This window comes from Coturnix japonica, chromosome 4 (assembly GCF_054131305.1).
Source record: "Coturnix japonica strain WE chromosome 4, WE-NBRP24, whole genome shotgun sequence".
NCBI lineage: Eukaryota > Metazoa > Chordata > Aves > Galliformes > Phasianidae > Coturnix > Coturnix japonica.
The window spans coordinates 12027574-12045584 of record NC_140666.1 but is presented as its reverse complement, the minus strand read 5'-3'; the positions used below and the strand labels follow the sequence as shown (position 1 = coordinate 12045584).

At 47.7% G+C, this 18011-nt stretch overlaps 1 protein-coding gene and 1 long non-coding RNA gene across 4 annotated transcripts in view; both read left to right on the top strand.

Moving 5' to 3' along the window:
• The window catches only part of LOC107312705 (uncharacterized), a 58063-nt gene extending 51718 nt beyond the window's left edge, over nt 1–6345 (top strand). For 2 of the 3 annotated variants that reach the window (XR_014945119.1, XR_014945120.1), the window contains one exon: nt 157–6345. This is a non-coding gene — a long non-coding RNA (uncharacterized LOC107312705). The remainder of the gene's footprint in view (nt 1–156) is intronic. The other variant, XR_014945121.1, reaches the window with a different exon arrangement.
• A 528-nt stretch (nt 6346–6873) lies between these two features.
• The window catches only part of HS6ST2 (heparan sulfate 6-O-sulfotransferase 2), a 94373-nt gene continuing 83235 nt past the window's right edge, over nt 6874–18011 (top strand). Inside the window, exon 1 of the mRNA XM_015860409.2 lies at nt 6874–7478. Coding sequence (XP_015715895.2) covers nt 6967–7478 — 512 coding nt within the window. The 5' untranslated portion in view covers nt 6874–6966. The remainder of the gene's footprint in view (nt 7479–18011) is intronic.

The window sequence follows — 18011 nt, the reverse complement described above, 5'->3', positions numbered from 1 at the left end:
TTGGCTTGAAATTTATCTTAATGAGCAAAATCCAGCCAATGGAACAGGGTGCAGATGAAAGTGACAGATGGAATCATTTAAAGTTTGATTCTCTGCATGAATGAAAATATTATTTCTGATAAGTTTGTGTGTTTGTTTGTTTCTTTTGGTTGATAGTGTTCTGCAAAAAGTCACAGCCTCCAATTGGCAGTTCCAGCTCTTTGGCAGATGATTTTATCCAGGGTCAGGCCCACAGCTCTTGAAAATTCAGAACCTGAGGGAGTTCTGGAACTCTTCATCCCATGGTTACACCACAGCGTTGATCCAAGAGCCGGGGGCAGCATTCCTTGGCCAAGAGGTTTGTGCTGGATAGGAGCTGAGACCCTGAGTCTGAAGCTGCCCAGGATCAGTGTGCTGAGAATACCAACAAGCATCAATCAGGCAGTCTGGGAGAGCATACAGAAATGTATCAATTTGTTCCCGAGTCTTTTCAGGCACAAACAACTGCAAGAATTTACCACTGCTATATAAAAATATAGTCTAGGACCCAGGCAGGTCTGTAAAAGTTGTGTGAAGCTGGAGGATGCATTTCCTTGTGGGAGATGTGCTGAATTTTGATGCTGAGAGGTGTAGTCATACACCCCTCGTAACAGTACAATGCTATTGCTTATCCTTAATAGGGGAAGATAGGCAGAAGGAATAGAATCAGTGCTGTGCAATAAAATAATAGCTCTTTTACCATTTCCTTGCACAGGTAATTTTGGTTATTGTAATCTAGTGCAAACACAGCACGGAGCATAGCGTGTGCACAGCTGTGGCTGAGCAGGAACAAAAGCATTACCATTTTCCTTTGCCCACTTATTTCCAGATCTGATCAATCAGCAGTTAACAAAGGTCCAGGATGATATAAAAGAGGGTTTTCTGTTAGCTCCTATAATTGAAAAGCCTTCTTGGGCTGGATTTTACAAGCACAAGGCAAGTGCTCGACCATGCAGCCTCTCTGCAGGAGCACCACCGGCAGCTCCCAAACCCTGCTCTCCTGTAAGACAGACCCGATGGGGATGTGTCAGCACCCTGCCACGCTGCTTGGTCAGCTGGGAAGAGAAGAAAAGCACCGCGAGGAATGTCTGCAGCTGGATTCCAGCAGCAGATGAAAATAGCTGCTCCTATTTTAATCTGGAGAAGTGGCAGCACGGCACAAGCAGGACTGGCAGTCAGTGCTCTGCCACAAAGCTGGGATTCAAAGAGCAGTTGTGAGTCTGGGAATGCAAATGCAGAGCAGGGCAAAACGTGGCCCCAGGCCATCTGGCCCCAGTGGCTCCAATTTGGGATCAGGAGGTAGGGATTTGTGCTTCCTGTTTTCTTCCTCTTAGCTATTGCAAAGTGTGCTAACACTGAACATGGGGCGTTCTCAGGAAGCAACGAGGCTGCTGTGCTCCATGTCCTTTATTTGCACGCGGCCCAGCTGGGGTTTGTCTGCTGAGTTGTGTGTTGACTCTTGCCTAATTCCAGAAGTTTCACTGCACTGTAACGTGCATATTCCATTTCCTTGTGGATTTGCGATGGCAGAGGAAGAAGACAGAGAAAAAGGTGACCTTTTCCTTCCTTTTCGTTTTCTTTTGTTGTGAGAAGCCTTTCACACATCAGGAAAGTGGAAGTCTTGCTTTATCCCTCTTGTCTTTCTTAATCTAAAGGGGAATGTTTGCTGGATGCGCTTTTACAGGACTAGAACTGAAATAAAGGACTGAAAATTTATCACCACATCTATGTAAGGGGTGAATTATTCATCCGCTATCTCTGGTAAATCTGCTGTTGCAGAATCTCACTGTGAAACAAGAGCAGCTCTTTGTTTTGCTGGGCTATGAGATCGCTCCCCGCAGATCCATCAGCTGCTGCTCGGAGGCTCCGCGTAGGAAGCTGGCCTCGAAGCTTCCTTTCCTTATTTGATTATGCTCAGGGTTCTTTTGACTCCACATTCATTTATTCTTCAATTCGTTTTGCAAATGAGGTAACCGTAGGAACCCGTCCATGGAAATTTAAGACCTCTTCCTGTGATTTTGTTGTTCCTCCATGTGATCCTATCACATGCAGGGTTAATTCCCCAATTCCACGGTGCCTGAATTCAGCATCAGTTTCAAGAAGCAAATATTGCATCTGAGGTGCAATCTGTATGCAGAATGACTCCAAATTATAAGTGATTATTAACTACTCTTGGAGTGAAGAGTGTCCAGGCAAAAGGGTGGTACCATATTAATTACATCCTTTTCAAAGCTGATGAAATTAATTGCTTTATCCTTCACTATGGAGGGCAGATTTCATAGGCTGCTCAGATTTCTGAGTGCTTTCGGACCAAATCTCTCTGTATTTACTCCATACAGGACTATCTATTGTAATAACATTAGGTAATATTGTGACTTTTCCCACTGTTCCTTTCAGAGCCACATGAAATGATTTCCCTCTTGGCTTTAGAAAGATGCAACAAATATTGTGAGTGCTTTATGGTCTTCCCTAAGGTGTGAAATTGCTTCTGAAGCCCGTTTTGCACTACCTGAGTTAGGCTTTTAGCTACCTTAATGGGGAGAATGCTGGAGGTTTTGTTCTGAAGGAGGTCAGAAGCACCCGGCTGGTGTTATACGCAAGTTAGCGTACAAGAAAATAAAAGAAGAGGAAGGGGAATTTGGGAGGATGAGTGTTTTGCCAGGCTGCAGTTGCAGACTGGCCCCAGTGTGATCTCAGGACTAGGCACAAAATGTCTCTTGTGCCATATGGCCCCTGTGCTCACCCCCTTTCTAATGCCAGCTAATCTGCTGGTAAGTCCCTCCAAAGAGGGTGCTTCGTACTTTGCACACCTCACCCATAATCTCTTTCAGGGACTGGTTGCTCTTTGGCTCCAGTGCCAGATGGAATTAATATACCCATCACTGTAATTATTCAGACAAGCAAACAGTGGCAGCAGTACGGCCATCCCAACTTCTCGCTTTTCCCACTGATTCAGTGGCATACTTGAAAGAGTCCTTTCATCCCCATGGATCCTGTTCCCTGGAGTTGTCCCAGGCTGTCCTCATCAAAAGGGAACTTGATGTTTCAGCAGTTTCTCAGCCAATTTCATGCTGGGATAAGAATCAGTGGTGATGAGATAGAGAGTGAATGAATGATACTGACTGTTGCCCAGAAGCTTGGTATATATCCAGCCCCTCCTAGGGTCCTCTAAAACCTTTCACAGAGCTATGTGTGAAATGGAAATTCTGGTGACAGCTTGTGAGTTGAAAGCTAGCCCGCCTTTTGGCCAGCTCCAATGGATGGTGGAAATCCAAGGTTCAGTGCAATGAGCAGCCTGGATGGATGGTGTCTGAGGCCACGCGCACAGAAGGAAGCACTTCTGAAAGCCTTTTGCACCCAGCAGATACTACGTATGTACCTCCCACTGAGCCCATCACCCCACATGTGACTTCTGCAAAGGTTATTTAATAGTCAGCAGCAGAATGAAACCGTCAATCTTCCAATCTCAGGTAGGTCCTTTCCACTTCTAGGTCATTAGCTCCAGCCTTCGAGGGTTGCCCAGGTCCCCACTCTTTGCCTCCAGCCTTCAAGGGTTGCCCAGCTCCCCACGCACCATAAAGCTTTGAGCAGTGTTTGTATTTGTGAAGATCTACAGGGAGGGGTTACCTGCTAGATGAGTTCAAAAGCTGGAAGAAAGAGGAGCTTTTGGACACTCCAGGCTCTCCTTGAAGCATTGCATGATCCAGAGTGAGACGTTACACTCTCGTCAAGTGTGTTTGGTGTTAGGAATGAGCAGTGGTGATACCATAGTGACAAGAAGCGAGGCTTTGAGGGCTTTGATGCCCATGTTACAAAGAATATGCAAACTTGTATTATTCTTTTGATTAGCTGCTCTCTGATATGTCAGGTCCATGAATAATCAAGCTTCATTTTCTAATTAGTTTTACTCATCACCCCGCTGCTCCATGCCTTTGCTCATTTGCATACCCTTTTTCCAGATAAGGGCCTTATGCTGTGAGGCACTGGGGAAGCTCCTGTCCCACGATCCCATTTCCACAGCCCTTTGCTGGATGTTTCCTTGCCCCCATCCCTGCTCCTCTTCTCACGCAGTGCCCTGTCTGCAGAAAGTCTTTCTGCTCTGTGCTTTTCTTAAACCTCATTTCCTCCAGCAACAGGGTGGTGTGTTCACGTTGCCTGGCTGACCTGGCTGACACGTTTTGATTCTGGTATCCAGTTTCACCCAGAGAAGAAAGCTATCAAAGCACTCGGTTTGTACAAAGCTTGTGGGAGCAGGAGGGCTCCTGCTGGGCAGTGGAGGACAAGGCTGGAGCATGAGCTCCATCACTTTGGGGATGTGCTGGGGAAAGAGTGGTTTTGAATGCCCTCACCACAAATGTGTTTAACCATTGGATGTCTCTGGCCAAGAGAAATCATTCCATAAAAGCAAGCTGCAGAAGCTAGGCTGGTGACAGTTATGATGATTGTTTTAAGAAATATGCTATTTTTGTAACATAGGAGGCTCTTCTGGAGTTATTTCCATTTGTCTTCTCCACCTTCCTGCACAGATACTCAATAAGAATCACTGTCTTACAAGGGGATTTAGCAAAGCAAAGGGCTTGCTTATGATTCATTTAACCAGGTTCTTCTCATTGTGCTATTGTGCATATATAGTTTCTCCTCTGATTTCAGAATAACCCTGCCTTGGCTGCTGTGCTTCCCAGCAGTTGGTGTGTCCCTGCCCATGGGGCTCAGGCTCCTGCTGACAGGAAACCGTGATCCCTCCCTACGAGGCGGAGGTGTTAATGCCCAGCAAAGCTCAGTTTGCACGCTGACAGCCTGCTTACCTCGGAGCTGCCGTGTCTTTTCAAAGCACTCACCATTTGTCAGCCAAACACAGTGGTGAAATTCAGATGCTGTGAAGGTCTTTATGAAAGAGACAGGGGTGTGATAATCCGTATCGCACAAAGAGCTAACAAGAATTTCCTAAAGCTGCAAAGATCAATTCCATGCTCGAGGCATGAGGCTTTGCATTGATCCATTTCTGGGCAAATACCTGGTGCCTTTACACACAAACTGCTGCCTTTCAGAAAGGTCTGCAGGTGAACAGGGTCAGCCCGAGAGGAGTCCCTGCACCAGCTCAGCTTGATCCTGCTTTCATGTCCATTTTGTCACTTTAGCCCCTTTTGTTCCAGCAGCTCCTCGCCTGGTGCCTGCTGACCAAGAGCTCTACTCCCATAAGGAACCAGCAGACCTTCATCTCATTCGAGGGGATCTTCATTTTCCTCGTGGCCCCAGATGAAAGCTGGGAGCATCGTTTGCATACAGCGGGTGAGAAGGCAGCAGGCTGGAGACCATCACTCATCGCTGAAAGGATGATCATTGTTTGTTTAGCTCATTCCAGAATAATGGCTCTGCTGGGAACACCAACCCAGTATGCATCATATCTTTTATAGTATATATTAATTTAGCGTAGACATTAGCCCATCATTATTCCCTCCTTTTAATTCTCATGTATTAGCATTCGGGATCAGTTTTAACCCAGCACACGTCTTTGTTATTTCACAGCGCAGAATAAATAAAGCTGGAGGCAAACGCATTTATTTTTTTATATAATACAAACGATTGTGGGGAAGTGATGGATATAAAGCACGGGAATGTCTTTATAATTTTAAAGCTTGAATTTCAGAACACAGAGTTTTCATTAAGCACTGCCATCCATTCATTGCGGGGAGACAGATATAAACAGAAGCAAATTAACTCAGTAGTTCTCATGCCTGGCATCTTTGTGATGAAATTGCCTATTATTGCGAGTGTAAATGTTTTCCAAATAGTTGAGGCATCGGGAAAGAAAGCAGGAAGGGAAGGGGAGGCTGCACAGGGGTAGAAACAATGAGGACAACCCCTCCAAACACCCCTCATCTTTGGTGGAAGGACTTCAGGTGGGCTATGGGAGCAGAATGGAGGCTGGTTGGGATTTTGTATTGTTCTTTTTATGATGAATTGTCATGGTTTCGTAATTTTGCTATCAGTATTCCACATCATAACCTCATGTAAAGCATGGATACTTCTACTGAATGTGCAGTCCACAGATGAAGACTATATATCCCAGAGAACAACACAGGTAGTGATAAGTCACGGGACCAGGACGCTATATAATCTTGTTCCCAGGCTGGAGTGTTCTTCTTCTCTCAAACCTCTCGGAGAGTGGGAAGCGTTCCAGCCGTGTAGCCTAGAGTTCACAGTAGGCCTCTCGGTTTTCGGGGACTCTCTCTCTCTGTTTCGTTCAATTTGTTAGCCTCAATTATATTATATTGTGTTATCTTGTATTTTGTTATCATATTTAGTAAAATAAGTTTTTCCTCCTTAGATTGCCACTGTTTTCATCCCATTCCCCTTTTCCCCCTCCTTTCCGGGCCCCGGGGGGCCCTATGGGGTGGCTTCCCCTGTCACGGGCATTGGTAAATCTAAGTAACCCGTGACATGAATAAAGGCCTGGGAGGGTGATTTTGAATTATTTTCTTTGCTGGCTGCAAAACATTGGCAAACCCAGCTTGCAACTGATGGGGTGAGTGGAGGAAAGGAGGCAGCACGGGTGAGCGCCGTGAATACACCAGGAGCCGAGGGCTGAGCATCATTGGCACGGCATGAATACACACAGCGCTGGATCGGTGCTGCGGAAGGGCGACCCGTCGGTGTAGGCTCGTACGGTGTAGGTGTGTGTGCGGGGCGGCTCCGGTGCCGTGATACAGGCGGCACGTGGAGCATCGCCCCATCCCGCTGGGGCGGCGCTGTGGCCGCGGCGGGGCGGAGCGCGGGGCGGAGCCGAGCACAGCCGGGGCCGGGGGGGCGGGCGGCGGCGCTGGGGCTGCCGGGAAGGGCCGGCGGCGGAGGGGCGATGGCGGCGGAGCGTGGCCGGGGCGGCCCCCGTTGTTGGCGGCTGTGAGCGGCGGGGGCGGGCGGCGGCGATGCGCGGCGCTGCCGGCCACGATGGAGGAGCGGTCGCACAAGGTGCTGCTGGCGCTGGTGATGCTGTTCCTGTTCGCGGTGATCGTGCTGCAGTACGTCTGCCCCGGTACCGAGTGCCAGCTGCTGCGGCTCCGCGCGCTCAGCCCCGCCGCGGCCGCCGACCCGTACCGGGCGGAGGACGAGACGCCGGCCCGCTTCGTGCCTCGCTTCAATTTCACCGCCGGAGATCTGCTGCGGAGGGTGGACTTCAACATCAAAGGGGACGACCTGATCGTCTTCCTGCACATCCAGAAGACGGGCGGCACCACCTTCGGCCGCCACCTGGTCCGCAACATCCAGCTGGAGCAGCCGTGCGAGTGTCGAGCCGGGCAGAAGAAGTGCACCTGCCACCGGCCCGGCAAGAGGGAGACGTGGCTCTTCTCTCGCTTCTCTACCGGCTGGAGCTGCGGGCTGCACGCCGACTGGACCGAGCTGACCAACTGCGTGCCCTCGGTGGTGGACAGCAAGAAGGAGGTGCGGCTCCGGCCCTCCAGGTGAGAGCTGCGGCGAACAAAGCCGCCCCCCGCGCTGTGCGTTTAAGTGATAATAACCCGCAGGCTGCCGCAATTAGAAGGAGCTTAGCGAGATGCTGCCGGCGAGTGTGGGTCAGGCCCGGGTTGCCGTGGGGCTCCGTATGCCCCGGGGATAAGTGCTGCTGGGAAGGGCTGAAGTTTAGGTTATGAGAATGTTGGCAGAGCGTTGGAGGTTGTTCTGAGTGTTAGCTGTAAATATTTGTGCTGCCCTCCAGCCCTATCCCTGTTTGTTTTAGGTCTGCGTTTTGGCTTTTAGCAGCCCGTAGCTTCCCATAGAAGTTGCCAACAAGACCGGAGTGCAGCTGGGTGCCCCTGCATTCCTAAAGCTTGTAACACAGCGCTGCGATGCTCACAATATACGGGCTGTGCAGCACCGCGGTTGGGGTTTGGGTGTTCCTATCCATTGCTCCGCTGGGAGATGAGGAGCTATGGGTGTCGGTCCTATTGTGCTGGGAGATTAATGGCAGGTCTCCTCACAATGAGGGTGCTGGTATACATCATGCTGTCTGAAGTCAAGTCTGAGCACGGATTTGCTTGAAATAGAGTGCAATTTCTTTCTAGAATTCCTTTTATATAGTGTGACACCACACTGCCATCTAGTAGAAAAATGGTTAGCGTCGTTATCTTTCCGTAGCCAAGATGAAGCTCTTCATGAGACTCAGCTATTGTGTTTCTTGCTCTTTTGTTTCCCTCCTTGCTTTCCGATTCAATCGTTTTGTTTTTGTGGCACTCCATTTGCAAGCTCCAGGAGCGAATTCTTTGCCCTTTGGGTATATTTCCTCCCCTGTTTCCCAGGCTGTGTACTTTACTTTACCTGTCCTATGAGCTGTGTTGTTTATCGGCAGAGATGGCAATGCAGAACTGCTGTCTCTTGCAGAACACCTTCGAGTGAGCATTCCTTCCCCCCCACCCCAGAGATGGCTCTGCCCTGCACAGCTATGGGGCATTGGGTCCCCTTGGTGCTCAGGGTTAGTTAGAAAGATGGGACAGCCCTTCCCAGGAGCTCAGGGCGATTGTTCCTTGTCCTGCAAAGCCACGTGTACCATCATAACTGGCTTTGTGAGCCCTCTTGACTTGAGATAGAAACCCAGAGGGCGAAGAAGATAAAGCTGCGATGATTATGTGTTAGGTAGAAGTCTGCTCCCTAAAAAGCCTTTGAAATTACGTTACGTTTTTAATAACCTAATTACACAGCTTGCTTAGTAGCTACAGTTTTTCTCCCAAATAACGCCTTGACACAAGTAATTATTTGGACTGCAACTTCTAAATGCTTAAAAATACAGAGGGAGACGTTCATAAATGAACACTAGACCTTTCAGGTCTTTCTGCACATTGTGATGTCCCGTGTTTAATTTTATTTCGCCTTCTCTATTTAGCGACGTTCAGCTGACAACCTCTTAATTAGCACCTATTCGGAGTGCCAGTAAGGGACACTCATCCAGGAGCGTTCTGGACAGATAATAGCTCCTTTCAGAGCAGGGAAGGTGTGGGATGAGGTGGCTGAGCGGAGGAGCCGTGCTGACTGCGGCTCTGAGCGGGGCCAGCCTGGCTGTCCCTGTGCTGTGGTCTTTGGAGGGGGATGGGGGGGCTGTAAGGTCAGCGTGGGTGCATCAGGGAATGGAGAAGGATTTAGTCAAGAGCTGGGAGGCACAGCCTCCTCGAGGGAAGCTTAGTGAGGGTGGGAATTCCTGCTTATAATGAGAGCGATTAAAAAGTGGACCCGCTGTAAGGGTGTTTTGAATGGCTTGGCAGCTGCATTTAATGCTCTGTAGTTATTGTATCCTGGCTGCCCAGCCTTGTCTGGGAATAGCCAAATGAGAAAGAGTTGTTCCAGCTTTCTGGTTTGCATCTGTATGTCATTAGTTTGCACAGAGGTTTGTGCTGAGGAGCATGGGCTGCCTGCTGGAGGCTGGTTAGGTTGGCAATTAGCTGGACCGTTCCCCAGGAGCTTCTGCTTTTATATAAAGTTGAGCCTTTGTTTAGGAAGTCCAGAAGGATCCCTTCCTGGATCTCTAAGGTTCAGCATCACCATGATGGGATCAGGCTCGGGGCTTTGCCTGTAGAGAATCTAGTTGCCTGGATCATTCCTTCTTCAGCCACTCTTAATCCCATCAGCAATCTGCCCCTGTTTTCTTTGCGAATCAGAGTTGAAGTTCTTTCACTGAAGCTGTAGAAATGAATACTGGGGATGGCTCTTAGTGATAGATACTCATTTTTTTAACTTTTAATTTATCCCAGCTGTACTTTCCTGCCTCTGAGCATGGCAGTTACCAAAACTTGCTTTGCTTTGGAGTGGTAGCCTGTGCTCTTTAATATGAGTATAATAATAATATGAGTATAATATAAACAGAGCTGTTGCCTCGTCCTCCTGACTGACCCCCTCTCTCTGCAGCTGGCTTTGCTTCCATTTGGCCTTAGCAAATGGCCACAGAAGGGAGCAGCAGCACTGCAGCATCCTGAAGGCTCAGGGAAGGGAAGGGGAACAGGCAGAGCTGGTGCTTTTGGGAGCTCTGGATTTGCTGCCTGGGAGTCTGGTGGAGTGGGCTGATGGCAGTGGTGGAAAGGAAGGGGTTGTCTCAACCACTTGGCATCGATGGTGAGAAAGGGAAGATGTGCCTTTTCCTAGTCATGAATGACTGACTTGGGTCACTTGATTGATTGTGGAAGCCTCAAAGCTCTTGGCGCACTGAACTGAAGCAGCATTCAAAGTAACTGTGCATGAGAGCATCCCACAACTGAGATTCCACTCGGCTCTGGCTAATTATTATGGGAGGTATCTACTGAACTTGTCTATAGCAATAAATCCAGTGGCACCGCTGCAAGAAACAAAAGGGCTTGGGGTTAGGCTGGAAAATGTAATGAGACGAGGGAGCAAATACAGATACCTGTGTTTTTAAGTGGTGTCGTGACTTTGCACCCTCACTGGGGGAGTTGCGGCAGTGGGTAGCAGTCAGGCTGTACTTGGTGTCCCTTCTGGCTGGTGTTGAAAGGAGGAGATGTCCTTAACGAGCTCTCAGAAGTCTGGAGCCAGGAAGTCTGGAGGCAGTGTTAGACAGCTCATCCGAGCCTGCTGGGCCAGCAGTAGGGCTGGAAGTTGCTGGCTTTGGGTGAGTCTGATGCTGGCACCACTGTCCTTCTGTTCTGTGACAGAAAAAAACCCTGGCACTGCATGGGTGTCCTTGCCATGTAACTTGGAAGGGTTTAATTAACATCAAGGGATATCTTATGAAAATCTAAATAAAAGATGCATTCAAACGTTTTCCAGCACGCTGGAAGCATTTATGGTGTTTAGCTCCTTTGGCTGAGCAGATTAATTGCTGCGCTCTTGGACGATGTGGGAGTTGCATTTGCAAATCTATGTTTGGAGGCCACATGTGCGGCTCCTTGCTGGTAGAGCCCCTGGAAGGAGGTGGCTTGCTGCAGGCAGTGTGGCCATCAGCTCTCAGCTGCTCCTGAGGTGTGCTCTGTGTTTGGCTTTTTGCAGCTTATGCTTGAAGGAGGAAAAATCTGTGTAGCAGAAGTTGCTGTAGGGAAGTTTTGCATCAGTGCAGCATTTCCCCCGTTTGCAAGGGTTTCAGGCAGGTCCCAAGGTGCTCCGATGCGCAGGGCTGATAATGATGAGATTCTGTCCAGCTTTGGCAGGAGGTGGGCAATTAAAAACCACTGGAAGCTGGTGGAGCAGAAACCCTTTCTGCAGAGGTGCTTTCTGTCAGGGGAGCAGTCATACTCTGTGCTATGTCAGGGCTGGCTTCTTGTTGCTGCTCATGCTGTGAGGCTGATAGTGTGCTCCTGCATCTGGATACTGCCTGAATTAGGCAGGGTTATCACTTAACCACGATGCTGGTGACCAAAAGGCTGGAAGTGAGCAAAGGGAGAAGGGCAGGGAGCAGCCTGCCATGGCCATGGGGCTCCCATTCTGTCACAGGGCTGAGCTGGGTCTGCTGTGTGATGGGGTGGTGGTGCAGGCTGGGGGCTCTGAGGGGATGGTGGGAGCACTGCCATACTGCAGGTTGCTTGGCTCCTTACAGGGCCTGACCTTGGAGGCCTTGGTCACGAACTTAAATTTGCTATTTTAGAGCTTGCACGAAAGCTCCCTAAATTGATGCTGCCAGTTTGCAGAGGGCGTTGGACTTCTTAAAGGACCATCTCAAAGGGATTAAAGAAAAATCATTTTCCCTATTAGGCCTTTTCAGTTCTGCTCTAAACGTTTAACAGAGCGCAAAGTGACTTTTGGTGATTTAAATGTGGCATTTTAGCGCGCGTTTCCTACCGCCTTTTATTTCAAATGAGGGAAATTTGTCTGTGGGGGTGAGGGATGAATATTCTACTGCAGTAAATAACCAGCAGGGATGGCAGCAGAACAAGAGGCGAGGCAGGGAGGGTTCCCTGTGCTGCTTGTTCCATTTGTTATCCAGGTCAGCCCTCCCTGAAGAACAGAGTGGGGATGAGAGCACCATAGCACAGTGCTGTAGTACTGAGACACACCATTACTTTGAATTGAAAAGGTGCCTTTCTGCAAATATACGTGGGTTGTTTTTTTTTTCCCCTAGGAATGTATAAATATTAAAAGGAAACTATAAATACGCGCTTCAACTCTATTAAAATAGACTCATATTGTGCCATGTGATTCCTCTTCATACCTCGATAACCTTTGCGAAAGGTTATCGAAGGCGCTTCGAAGTCGAGCGTCACCGATAAGTTGGTTGTTATTATTAAAAGGCAGATTTGTAAGTTTTACATCAGTTTGGAGGTGTATTAACCGAGATTAATTTGTCCCTCGTTTGTTTAATCTGAATTGTCAGGAATCATGTTCTCTACTGATGTAAACGTCGGCAAAAAGGACTTATTAGTAGATTTGATTGCTTTTTAAATCTAACTAGCAGAGATGCACTGGCATGCCTAAGAGAATTGGTCTGTTTCTTGTGAACAGTTCAGGGCCTAATGAATCACTTCAATGTACTTTTCTGAAGGAAAGTGGAGCAATTTAAATGTGCAATGCATTGATTTACCTCAAATGGATTAGGCCTCTGTGTGCAATCCTTTGCATTAATTTACTTTCTCCATGACCATAATAATAAAGGCGGTGTTTCTGTGCGGTATCGGCTCAAATTAACTCACATAAGTTGTTAGAGAGCAAAATAATAATATGTGGCTGACCACTGAGTGTGGGACTGGACCTTCCTGCAAACACTGATCAACTGTAAGGATGAGAGAAGTCTTTCCAAAGCACTGACCTTATCGTGGGGAAAGAAGCTTTAATAGATGAAATGTGTGTGTGTGGTCAGATCTGTTTTATAAAATAACTGTTGTAATGACAGAAAATCTGTGACTGCAGTAATAAGTTTTCCATCCCCCTCCCTGTAACATCCAGCCTGTGCAGCTGCAGCCTTGGGCTCTGCTCCCTGAGCAGCCATGGGTGAGGATGCACAGCTCTGGGCAGTGCGTTATTTAACCACTTTGCTGCAGGCATGGCTCTCTGCTTTGTCTTGTGCTATGGTCTCCCTGGGGCTGAGCAGCCCTCCTGACTCTCAGCCTATTTTGGAATTACCTGTGCATGCTTCCTGTGTACTGGAGGGGATTTGGGATCCATTTCTTCCCACTTCTCCAGCTGCTGTTCCCCCTTGCTGTACTGCTGCCTAATGCCTTTCTTTGCTCCCTGTGTGCAGCTGGAAGCCTGCTGGGCACAGCTGGTGAGGACAGAGGTGTGAGATGGGGTTTATGGATGAGAGGGGTTGGTATGGGAGCATGCTCCTGCCTTCCTCCTCCAGCAAGCCAGCATGGTTTACTGCTCATGATTGATTTGCTGGTGCTGGCAATTGTACAGTGTGTTCCTGGATTAATAGGGTAGCGGCGAATTATTCAGGCATTATTGAAATGAATCACATTTGAGATGAGTAATAAGTAGCAGACTTTCGTATTTATGAATAATTAACACAGTAAAGTTTTTCTTAAACAGACACGAAAAAAATGATTTAATTTGTACTGTGAACGCTCTGTAAAATTAATGAAAGATAATTGCATTTTCTAATGTGAGTCTAAGAAGCCAAAGCTATATATATATCTGTTTGCATGTAAGTTCATAGTGCTGATATAGGTAGTAAATGTGTAATTCCTGTAGCACGTTTGCACTGGGTGTGACCTGTTTTTAACTTCCAGTGGTTTGGTGGGTTTGGGTTGTTGGGTTTTGTTGTTGTTTAGGTTGAAATAAGAAGCTGGTAAGCACTTAGCGCACTTGTTCTTTCCATACACTTGGGTATCTCTGGCTGGACAGTGTATATACTCATACAGCAAGGTGAAGTTTTTGAGTGGGTGACAATTAGGATTAGCTTTTTCCTTCTTCCTTGACCCCAGTCTTCTCCATCATCCATTCATGCTTTTAAAGGCAGAATCCATTTGAGATATTGCTTGTTTACAGCTTTGAGTGAAATCTCTGTTTATTTAGCCTTGGAAAAAAAAAATCATTAGTGCTTAGAGGCCCTACGAGTCCTAAGATCCATTAGTGATGAGACTCAAATCATGTTACTTCTTGGTTCTCGGCAGCTTATGCAACTCTAGAGGAGCCAAACTTTTGATGTGAGAGCACTAAATATATGCAGCTATGAGAGAGAGGATCTTGTAGCATTAAACGATTTTGTGCATTTACATAAAAGCATGAAGATGACGATGCCTTTCATGAGATCCTTGTAGCAAATGCTCCTAATTTTCCATAATCAAAAGGACTGTGAAGTTTTGATGCTCTTAGAGGTCCGAGTAGCTGGGAGATCAATTCTTCCTTTATTGCATTTTGCATTGGGTAAATTAAAACACTGCAAGGCTCCCAGCAGCAGGAATCTGCCCTTCAAAGGTGCAGTTTGAACTGTAGGGTCCTTCAGCAAACAGACGGACCAAATGGGTAAAGCACTCTCTGGGAATGGTTGTATTCTTCCTTAGACCACAGCTGTTTTAACCCTCTGCTAAGAAAAGCAAAGTTTCACCTGTCAGAAGTTTCTCTGGCTGCTTTTTCAGGTTAACCGAGGAGAGAGCATCCTTAAGCAGGTCTAGGTGAGGTTAATCTAGTTTATCTGATACTCAAAACTCTGCTGCTGAAGAAACTGACACTTAGGTGGAAGTGCTTCATGTGTTGCCTCCTGTTTGCTGTCCGTTCACCCATGGGAAAGCTATTCCCAGGAGCAATCCTTAGCTCTTCTGGGGCTGTATTTTTATGGGAAGATGCTGCTGGGTCCTGCCCCAGTGCTCCATGTCCTCTGCAGGGGGGTGGCTGTGGGTAGAGGCAGCTGTCTGTCTGTCTGTCCCTCAGGCAGCCTTCCACCTCCAGCCCATGCCACTGCCTGTGCAGAGGGAGGGAGGAAGGGGCTGCGTGGCCTCTGTGTATTAGAGAGCTTTTTTTTTTCCTGTGGGGGTGTTGGATCTCATCAGTGCAATGGGAGCACAGAGAAATAAGACAAAAGAGCTCAAGGAAATGTCAGGCGCAACAGGATGTGTCTGCCTGATGACTGCTGAGTGACTTGCAAAAACATAAATGGCATAAATTAGCCTTTAACTCTTTCGGTTCTACTGAGCTGCCAGCTGGTCACTGGGAAGGCAAGAAGCATCTGTGTTGTCACACTCCCCATGAGTCCATCTTCCTGAGTGTAACACTTGCAGGCTGTGGTTATAAATGCCTTTTTTCTTAACCCCATCTATTTGGTGGGGGGGTGAAGGGGGGGAGGCACAAATGAAACCAGAGGAGCTGCACCTGCAGCTGCTTCTGCTGAGAAGCTGCTGGCTTGCTTTTCCTTCTGCTAGTCAAATTTTGGACGTCAGCAGTACTCTGGACTGGAATATGATCACTCGCAGAATGTTATGGATAGAGTTAGATTTATAAGGTGGAGCTGAGATATAGCAGTAATACCTGCTGGATTTTGGAGGCTGCAGCCTGTTGGGGATGAATTTTAACTGAGGAATAGTTTGGCAAGCTGTCTTAGCACCCAGTATTTTGCTGGACATCCAACGTGCTACCAAATGCAATGTTCCACATAGCAGTGAAGCCTCTGCAGCAGTAGATGCCTTTGCTTGGCAGGGTTGGTTTGGAGCTTCAGGAGGGCGTGAGTTTGGACATCTTTTCCAGCAGCCTGTGGGAGAGTGGGGCCAAAAGGCAGGCTGCATCTCACCCAAATCCAGCCCTCATGTCAACCAATCTTTGCTATAAAATCCGTCAGTGTATCCTGCCACACAGAGTTAAAACGTCACAGAAAGGACTTGAGAATAGCTGAGCTCACAAGAGAGATAAAAATTTCTCAGAGCCTGGATTATGGAAGGATCTGGCTATTTGTAAGATATAAGCAGATTCTGCCTTGGCTGTGGTGCTGGGGATTTGCGGGCAGCAGCCGCCCGGCCCTGCTGCTGCTTCCCTGCAGCACTGTGCTTTTTCAGGCTGACAACTTGTGTATTGAGCTGCAAATTAATTTGCTTTGGAGGCTGCCACTGTATTCTTTTTTTAAAGGAATCTAAGGTTCTCTTGTTTCTCGTCTGAAGGTTTTTTTTTTTTACCTTCCCACCATATTTTGTTATTTTCCTGGAAAACGCAGGACAGTTTTGCTTCTCCTTTGCCCATCCATCACCTGAAGTCACAGTCTCCCTAGGGTGAATTGATTCCTGCTATAAACCTGTGTGTTCAGGGAAGAGTTATGGGTGTGAAGTACAGGATCATACTTTATTTTTTCCCCCTACAGTAAAAATATTTAATGTCCTATATATAAAGTTATATGAAGCTAAGTGAAATCCAGGTCTCTTTGCTCCTGTGATTAAAAGATCTTTTTAGGGTTGCTTATATGTCTCACGGTACATGGTGGAATCCCAGTACTTCTACTTACTGCTCATAATGGAAGCCAGGTTGCTTACACTTGGGCTCTGACATCTCGTGATGATCTCTCGGAGCATTAGGTGTTACAACACTGCTGCCCTGTGACTTTCAGCTCTGTGCATCCAGCTTGTTTCCTTGTAGAGGACAGCTTGGAGGTGGACACCTGATATCACTGCCTGTCTGAAGTGGTGTGGGAGGTCTGGAGGTGGTGGTGAGCAGTGCTGGGGCACTGCTTGTGTTTTGCAGTGTGAGAGGCAATGCATTTGCATCTTTGTGAGGGAGCTCTTGGTGTGACTGTTTCTATTAAGAACAAAACACAAATAAAACAGTCTTTGTATTTCATCAGGTGCTCTTTGAGTTGCTCTCTGTTCATAGCAAGCCACGCTAGGTTAGGCATCAAGTAAGGGGTGACCCTGCAAACACAGGTCAGGTAGAAGTCATTGCTCACAGGAGCACTTGCAGATGGCTTGCCTAACCAGGGCTGCATCTTTTACAATGCAGCTAATGGCTTCTGTTACGGCAGAGGACGGACTTAATTTACTATGAAAAGTGGGCATCTGGGATGTGATTTAAAGGCAGCAATTGTTGTTCAGGGCTGCTAGAAGGCACTGCCTTTTGGTATTTGTGGGAGTTGGTTTTTAGGATGTTATAGGGCTTGAGAGATGCACTCACTTCTGGAAGTGGATTTCAGTAAGGCTGTAGGTGCTGAATAACATGCTGTGGTCCAAGGGCATGACCTGTACTAATGTCAGTGGTCCTGAGCTCTGCAGAGTGTTGGAGTCGCTTTGGGATGTTTGGAGAGGAGAAGCAGAAAAAACCTGGGTTTCTTAGCTCATGTGGACAGCATCCATTTATTTTACAAGCTGCTTTTCATCTTCGGGCAGTTGAGATGAAACATTCCTTTCTGTTAAGAACAAAAGCAAAAGCCTTCACTTTAATGCAGGTACCAGGGCTGGGAGTGCTGCAGCCACTTATAGCATCGCTTGGCTTTGATCCTTGGCTGCGGTGTAGGAGTGCACAGCACAGCTCAGGAAGGTGTGGTGGTGAAGTGCTTTCAAGTCCCCGGTCTAGACTGACGCCTGCAAGCGCTGCTCGAGCTGGTGGGGTCACTGACAGCAGCCCCATCCCCTGCTGGGTGCAGCTTTCCCTACAGACATGCCCCACAGGCAGGGAGATGGGCAGAATTGCTGGGAGGAATGTTAAAAGGCAGAGTCTGTTCCCTTCCTTTCTTGAAGGTTCTCTTAGTGGTGTTTCTTTTCTGCTCGGTTTTTCTGTTAAACGAGTGCAGCCTGTTTGTAAGCTGTGCTGCTCCTTGGGCTGGGAGCAGGGTGAGTATCTGCCTCGCAGAGATTGTTGTGGTAAATTCTGTTGCTGCTGTACTTGAACGTTAACCTGAGGGATTTCTTCCCTTCTCTTTGTAAACAAGATGTTTTTGTGTTGTTATTTTTTTCCTTAATGGAATATTTCAGCTTGTCCTCCAACAGCTCAGGTTTCTCCTGGAAAATGAAGTGAATCAGTGACGCTTCCCTCTTCTACTTTGCTCAGCTAATAGCATTGTCTATGGGTTTTGATTGCATAAAGCCCTTCTGTCCCCACCAATGTGGCACCTTTCCCTGGCAGCAGAGGACAGCAGGGGCTGCTTGGAGATGTAA